We start from the raw sequence: 8,467 nt of genomic DNA on the forward strand, positions 1-8,467 counted from the left end.
GTGTGTGTTGTTTTTTTTTTTTTATTTTTTTTTTTTTTTTTTTTTTATTAAAACTGAGAAACGTGAACGAGCTCTGTACATAATTAATTATTAAGACATCGTACATCGTTCTGTCACGTGTTTCTATTCCCGTTATTACGCGAAACACCTTGAATTATCCAACTACGAAATTACACGTGTGATCGCTGATTCGATCTCCAAGGGTTGTAAATAGTTACCTATAATTAAGTAATATAATTGCGACGAATATAAACGCAATTAATTCTCGTTCCGAATTGTTCAATTTCGATTCGTACGGATTTAAGGGCGTATAAATATTTGGCTAGACTTTTCGAAAAGGCTAAGGCGAAAGCTTACCAAGGACAGATTTATCCGCGCGTCCATCACCGGTTGCATTAATTACTCGAAACCGCGGCACACCGGCTTTAACCACGAAATTTATGATGTCGCTCGTCGTCCACGATTGCGATCAGAGTACGTGTACAGTGTCAGGTTTCCGAGCTACGAAGATTAATAGCGCCTTAAGTACAGGGATTTGACAATCTAAGACGTCTCGACGACACGAACAAATTTACGGAAGCCTCGGTTTCGACCCGGAAACGGACACTCGAATCCACTTCTTCGAACTTTGTCATTCGCGTTTTCGTTGTTAATACTCTGGCGTGCTTTGCAAATTGAATGTAACAATTCCAATTATAGACAGAGATCGTATCAGATACGTGTCCGTGCTTACCGTACTATCGACTATCCTTTATTTAGCCTGTTGATTATTTCGGAGAAAGCGTGTCAGTAGTCGCGTGTAAGTAGAACAAGTTGGCGACTGGTCAGACGTGCCGGATATACGACCAGTTACTACTACTAGCCTTTAAGCTCTTACACTTTCCTTTACTACGTTTGTTTGCCTGTTTGAAAGACGCGAAAATTTAAATATGAGAGGAATTCGATAGATTTTACACTGAAAATTCTATTCTACCTTGTTTCTGGAACACCGTGAGTCCATCGATCTCTCAACTGTTCTTTCCCTCGGCATCTTATAAAATACCTTTTATTCTACGATCGAAAGTAACGTTTCGTTAACAGATAGCCGAATATAACCGCGATAGAGCGTAAGATTTTCACGAGGTTATAGAACGAAAGGGGTGAACATCGCTCGATCTTTCTGCAAAATTAGATAGGTGCCTGTATCTCGCGGCCATAAAACTGCAAGCAAGCCAAGAGAAAAGTAGATAAAAGTAAGAAATGACCATCGGAAGCAGACCGATCTATCGAGCGGTAACGGGAATCGCTCCACCGTATGTCATGTACAATAATACCAGTGGCACTTTTTACGGATATTGCATCGATCTTCTGAACGACATTGGATCGTTGGCGGGTTTCGATTACACGATCAGAAAGTCTTTCGACGAAAAATACGGGGATTTGGATCCGAAGACTGGGCTTTGGAACGGTATGATCTACGAGTTAACGAGCAATATGTCGGACATCGCTGTCGGACCCATATGGATCACATCCAGCAGGGCTCAGGTATTTATCGATCCTTACTGCGTCGTAAAAAGAATATCGAATTTCTTTTCGTGCCCTGAGCGACGAACGAAACGCCCGGAACGATCAATTGATACATAGACACATATTTGATATATCTATTTTATATGGCGATGGCGGAATGGGAATTCCGCGTGGATGATGAGCGTTTCAAAATCGTTCTGTAGTATCGTAAATGTAATAATAATTAGTTTATTAATGATAAATGAATTGAACAGAAAACAATGGTTATTTAACACGAACTAATCGTAACAACGTATCGTAATTAATCAACAACTCTCGTCAACACTATCTCGACAACGCAATCCGCACACTCTGGCTTCTCAACTCATACTGCCGTTAATTCGTTTATGTCTCTTAGCAACCCTTTGTCTTTTGTCTGATATCTTTTGTTTAAGCCCCATCGTGCACACGCTCGGCAATCGCTCGTTTACAATTCGCACGACACACCTCTAGGCCCCTCGTCCACGATACTACAGTTCGAATGTTTACGTCGGAATATTGGCAGCGACTAAAAAGCGATTCGGAGAATGCACGTGGAAATTTTTTCGTGTGAGATCTTTAAGAATGCGGTATGATCGAAAAGAGAGAGAGAGAGAGAGAGAGAGAATCTCTGAAAAGTTTTAAGCGAGAGGCAAAGTTTGAGAAAACCACATTGCGTCTAATAAGCAGTTATCTTGAAATTATTATTCTATTACTTTTACTTCGCTTTTAAAATTGTTTAATTCGAATCGCTTTACCAGTAAGCTAACCAGTAACCGATGATCGAACTTCTCGATGATAAAAAGTTGGTAAAAGTTAGTGGTATAATGGTATGATACCCAGGTAGTCGACTTCGCTGTTCCGTACCAAAGACCAAGCGGTTTCACGATAATGATGCTGAAGAAAAGGAGGCAAGCCCCGTTCCTCAGGTTCCTAATGATCTTGGAGATCGATGTCTGGATAGGTTTTGCGTTCGCTTTCCTCTTCACGATATTTCTATTATATAGTCTGGAGAGGTACTCGCCCTTTAGCTACCGGAACAATCGGCCAAAGTATCGGAACGAGGCGGACGATCGATTCTCCTCGTTGAAGGAGTGTTTCTGGTTCGCGTTCACGTCAATCACTCCCCACGGAGGAGGAGAAATGCCCAAAAATTTATCAGGGAAAATAGTGGCCGGGACCTGGTGGCTGTTTGGCTTCGTCATGGTCGCCGCTTACTCTGCCAATCTCGCGGCCTATGAAACTCTAGAACGGTTGCAGAGAAACATCGAGTCAATGGACGACCTTAGAAAGCAGTATCGAGTTCGGTATTCCACTGTGGCCAATTCCTCGGCTTTCAAATATTTCTTAGCAATGACAAGGATGGAGGAATGGTTCTACACGTAAGACGCTCTTGACTTTTAGTGCCATTTTCCACTTAAAAAGTGAATCCTCTTTCGGGGCTAAAATTATTCATCCCATGATGATAATTAATTATTCATTTACCATATAGTCACTGCTTTCTTATGGCCCGGCGAAGGAAGCTTCTTGCTTCTAGACTAGTTACGCTTAACCCTGCCGCGATCCTCGAATTTTTAAACTCCGATTTTGCTCTCGTTTCGACGAACAAAGATTTTTAACGCTTCGATGTAGAATCGAAACGAGCGATGCAACGCTGTTTTCGCATCTTGTCCGAGTTTCAAGTATTATCTGACGTTGCAAAGATGCAAGCGGAGTAACGCAGCAGGGTTAGCATCGATTCGAACGATTCTTGCACAATGGTAAAACGAAAATTGCTATATATATATAGGAACTGGAGACGTATGGCGTTAGACGAGAATACACCAGAAGCAAACAGATCCGATTATGCCGTGTGGGATTATCCGTTCGAGGACAAGTTCACGAAGATGTATCTTGCGATGAAGGACACGGGATTTGTTCGGAGCGTGGAAGAAGCGGTGAAAATGGTGCGGGAAGCAAACCGCACTTACGAGTTCGCCTTTATAGCGGAAGCTATAACCGTAAAATATCTGACGTTGACGAACTGCGACTTCAGACAGATCGGGCAAGAGTTTGGCAAGAAACCGTACGCTTTTGCGGTACAGAGGGACTCTCCTTTGAGAACGAAGCTCAATGACGCGTGAGTCCAAATCGATTCGTTTCCTTGTTCTGCTTGGTTTCCTACGATATTGCAACGATCAAATCCTAGTCTCTGGTAGTCATAAAATTTAACTACGCGTTTCCTGGCTAACGATATTGCCATGATATAATCTCGAAGTGGAAGAAAACGACTGCCATTAGCTCGTTCGTTTGAAGCTCCATTTAGTGCGTAACGATAAATGTTTAATTAAAGGATTACCAAGCTGGCAATTGAACGGAGATTAAACGCTCTGGAGAAGAAATGGTGGGACGAAAATCCTTCGAGAGCGAATTGCCCGGCTGACAAGGATTTTAACGCGGGCTTCGACGTCGACGATTTGGCTGTTACATTCTTGCTAATCCTTCTCGGTATATCGCTCGCTGTTCTAATACTCTGCCTTCGATATTGCTGGTATTGCTATCAGTTAAATAGAAGAATAAAAAAAGTAGGCCTCTATGCGACAACGCGATTCGCTTCTCGTAGAAAATAAATAAAAACAGAGAAATGACAATAACATGGCGTATTTGCACGTTTTTCACGATGTTCTGTACGCGTGTGTGTGCGCTTCCGTGAATGCACAGCAGTATTTTTTCAAACTATGTAACAAACAGAGCAACGAAAAAAGTAAATGTTAATCAGAGGAAAATGGTTGTTACCTTTTGCCGCTTTTGTTTGTTCATCAGTTTCGCGTATCGCGTTGTAACGTAGCCGAGGCATACGTAAATTCCGATATTTTCGATTAACATGTACATCGATCGACTAACTTTGTCCTTTGTTCTTTTCTTTATCCTTGACTAAAATTCAAATCATTCCCATCGATCGTTTGAACGATTTCCAGCAAAAAAAAAAAAAAGAAAAGAATCAATTTCGTTGAACGGTGCGTCGCAAGTGGTCACGATTTCCACTCACAAAGATATCGATAACACGTTAAAATGAAAGTTTCAACGATACACGTGAGTATGTATGTACACGTGACGAGAGGAAACTAACGATCGACTGGTCAATTACGAGATAACGAGAGGTGACGGCACGCGACGCGTGACATGCAAATTTTTCGCGGTGACTCAACGTCGTACGCGACGATTACTGTGTTCGCGGCAATGCGAGACGATCGGCGATCGAGCATTTCGACGAGAAGCTATCGAAAGGGAACGAAGAGACAAGCTGCGTCGATAGGAAAAATCGAGTGGATCAAGGCCGTTGCGACCAATGGACGAAAACAAATGAAACGAAGCGAGAGCTTGGCTTTCGATTGCGAGACCAACGTCGGTCGCTTGACCGATTTTTGCACGCGATACACCGACCTCGAGAAGCACCGTGTACGCGATCGAAGCCAACTCGATTATCGGCCAGTTACTTATCGTAAGAAAATTAGCTGCAATTTGAACGCTGGATTTTTTTCTTCTGTCCGATAAGAAGAATTATTTCCAGGAACTTTCGAAGAAATTGGAGAATAAAGTGAAAAAGGGGAAAAAGAATTACAGAAGTCTCGTAAGGATGGAACGTAAAAATTGATGACTATTGCAGTTGGTTTTTATGTGTTCGGAATCAAGTTCGTGCGATTTATGATCGCCACCGACGATGTTTCAAGGATTTTGCGGCGAATTTGCGGTTCGCGTCGAGAGGAACGCGTCTCGTTGATCTTCGCGAGTAATTAAATCGCTCAATTTTCAATCTCGGTGTTACGTCGAGCGACACTCTACTTAGACCAGGCCACACACCGTGGGCCAGACAGACACCAGATGTCCGCTCATCCTTACTGCGTACTCTCGATAGTCTTAAGGACTCGTAAATCCCAGTAATTTGCTAGCTAAAGTCCCTCAGACAGAACAAATATCTTTTTTCTAAATCACTTTCTAAGAAGTATTGTCTACTACGGCTCGACAAGGGAAGTTAGTTTTTCTCACGTACGATACTTCCTACTAGCAACTTTCTGTCGAGGACGGCTAAGACCTTCCTGCTCCACCAACCTTCGTTTATCCAATCAGAAGCAACGTATACCGCCCTCGCTTTCCTGACCAAAAATGTCATGAACAAATCCGATGGTGCCGTGCGCTAGACACACCCATCGCTAGCTTTCTCCCGACACAGCATCGGCACTGTAACTTACTTCTTCTACACCGCTGGAAAAGTCAACGTCTAAGTGTAACTCACATCAACTATCCAAGTCGGTTCTCGGGATTACCGAACATTCACTTGCTCTATTAAGTATCCTCTGATGCTACGTCCACTAACATGCTAAATTCAACTGCAAAAGCCTTGCTCTATTGTGCATATCTACCTTATATTCGTGCGACAAAGTGTCATCTAGGAATTATATCTACTCAACAGTGTAACTTAAGTGTTGGAAATAAAACCTTATAATTCTGTGAATCACAGTGTTATACTAACTGAATCACCCCTATTATCTTAACGGAAATCAGGGGATCGATCGACTCGTGGTGTCGATTATCATAATCGTAACGGGAATTTACGACTCCCGTTGACGTCTCTCCCCGCGATTGGTCGAAAATACGCTCAGGCTTTGAATTTTTCAATTTTCAAATATTCATTTTTGTAACGCGGTTCGTCAAATTCCCGTTACAATTTACTTTTAAGCTAGAGATACACCGATGGCTACGCGGTTCAATTTTCTATCGAGGGAATGTTTCATTTAGAGAAATTCCGTTTCCTTATTCCAGCTTATCTGCTACGATTTATGAAAGTTACATAATCCCAGCGGAAACTACGTCGACTCTGAAACGTTACATTCGAGAGAATATCGGTACGACCATAGCGTGCTTATTGCCAGTAACAATTATCGCAATAATACACACATAAACTTTAATTTTTTGCGCACGAAGGCCGTTGCACCGATCTTTCGCCGGATAGAGAGAAATTTCTCATTTACCGGAATCGTGGAGAATTTCGCGAAGAATTTTAACATTCGGATAACTCACGAGTCCATTGAAAATGATTAATGGACCGCTAGTGAAGTCCTAGAACGGTCGTACAACTATTTCGTGGCGGATCCATTAGAGTAGACTAGAACTAACCATAAGCGATCGAAATACAATCTGTCGTTCGAGTGGGTGGTGTACGGTGAGTCGAACGGTCAGGTGGTATAATTTTCGATCGAACATTCTTGATACACCGTCGTACAACCCTATGAATGTCAAGTGTTTAATAATACCAGTGGACGATAATTGACGATCCACCGAACGTTTCCTAGTTTCCAACATGGTCGTAACGATTTACGAGCGTGCAATCAGTTGCAACGTGGTGGTTCGTTGTTCTATTCGTGCCTCAAGGAACGATACACGGATACAAGCACCCTGCATTCTCGCATCAATTTACATGCAAATCGATGGACCGAGAAAATCGAATTTCAGAAAATTCTACGGTGAAAAACATCGCGGTGGTTTATCTTTAAAACGTGACGCGTCGTTCAATCGTTGTAATATAACGGTATTACGCGATAATTGCAGCTTTCATGGATATTAGGCTACCGGTTATCAGTTTCAAACGAGATACGAGATCAACGATAGAGCGACCATCTACACGCACCGAAAAATTTAATAAACCGCTATCGTCGATCGATCGATTCTTGCACGCTTCGCGCGTCGCGGTCCTCTCGAGCCCGATATCCAGATAAACCCTGGTTTATCCGCTACTTTTGTTCGTTAATTCGCTATCGTATCGGTAATGTATTGTCATTTCGTGGCGGTTCTCAACTGGACGCATTTGTGCGCGAACTAAGCTGCTGTATTCTCAAACGACTGTCTACGACGTCTACGAGATATTGATCGGATCGTGTTACACGTATGAACATAACGAAGAAACTATTTGTAGAGGAATGTCGTTCGCGAGGTTTGTTCCTCCATTTCAATTCCATTGATTGAACAATTTCATCGATGCTTCTAATACAACAGTGGAGATCTTATTCGTAGCGTGTGTCGTTTCTTTCGGTTTACGAATCGTAGAGCGAGAAAGACGAGCGAGACGTGAGTCGGATAAAGTGGAAGATCGGTCAGCCGATTCGTCGATAAGCTTCGAACGACGTACCTGCACCTGAATCTTCTTCACGGTTACCTTATCTAAAATCCACCCTATAGAAATCTTCCACATAGTTTGCGATACCCCGTATATTTAAAAAACGCACACTGCACAAGACGTAACAAAGTATCTTAGAAACCGAAATATCGGTTCGTAACTTAACGAAATAATCAACGAGACCGACGTGTCTCTATATTGGTGCAAGAAGAAAAAAGAACGAAAAATAGCGCAAAAGAGGGTGAAGATCGAGTTATAACTGGTCTATATGCTGTTATTACCGAGCTGTGCGGTATTCGGTACAGTGACTCGTAGTCAGGACACTTTCATCGGGCGTTGTAACAACGATCGACACCGAGAACGAAGACGAAAGAGCACTTACCTAGATCTCGTGATGTCAAAGGGAGACGTTTCATTACGGAAGCCAGGGTGCGCGAAGATGACAGCGGAAAAGCGCGCCTTGGTCTCCGTATCGCGAGTTGCACGTGCACCCTCGGCTGGATGATCGCGCGACAGCCGAGAAATACGATGGTCCGATGGCCGATAGTCGCGATTCTGCCGATCGTGCGCCACGTTCTCGTCGTACGATGATCGAAGTCTGCGAAATTTTCGGATATCGCGAATCGCAACATTCTTCGCGCCAGTTGCTCGTTTGTACTTGCGCCGCCTCTTTCGCCCACGTGAAAGCAGCTAAGGTGTTACGAGCTACGAGTTTCTTCTCGACTAATGTTAAGGGCAGAGGTCAGAAATAGCCGGCTGCTACTTTCAGTTTCCTCGGGGGCCCTTCGCGAC

At 43.1% G+C, this 8,467-nt stretch overlaps 1 protein-coding gene across 2 annotated transcripts in view; it reads left to right on the forward strand.

The window, feature by feature from the left end:
* LOC100742149 (ionotropic receptor 25a-like) overlaps positions 1-4,494 on the forward strand; it is a 6,572-nt gene extending 2,078 nt beyond the window's left edge. Inside the window, exons 2-5 of one of the 2 annotated variants that reach the window (XM_024367928.2) lie at positions 1,172-1,524; positions 2,368-2,906; positions 3,314-3,643; positions 3,857-4,494. In XM_024367928.2, the coding sequence (XP_024223696.1) occupies positions 1,240-1,524; positions 2,368-2,906; positions 3,314-3,643; positions 3,857-4,133 (1,431 nt within the window). In that variant the 5' untranslated portion in view covers positions 1,172-1,239 and the 3' untranslated portion in view covers positions 4,134-4,494. Of the gene's footprint in view, positions 1-572; positions 1,525-2,367; positions 2,907-3,313; positions 3,644-3,856 lie in introns of those variants that run through there. The other variant, XM_012386051.3, reaches the window with a different exon arrangement.
* Positions 4,495-8,467: the final 3,973 nt, after the last annotated feature.

The sequence above is a fragment of the Bombus impatiens genome, unplaced genomic scaffold, assembly GCF_000188095.3.
Source record: "Bombus impatiens unplaced genomic scaffold, BIMP_2.2 scf_0377, whole genome shotgun sequence".
NCBI lineage: Eukaryota > Metazoa > Arthropoda > Insecta > Hymenoptera > Apidae > Bombus > Bombus impatiens.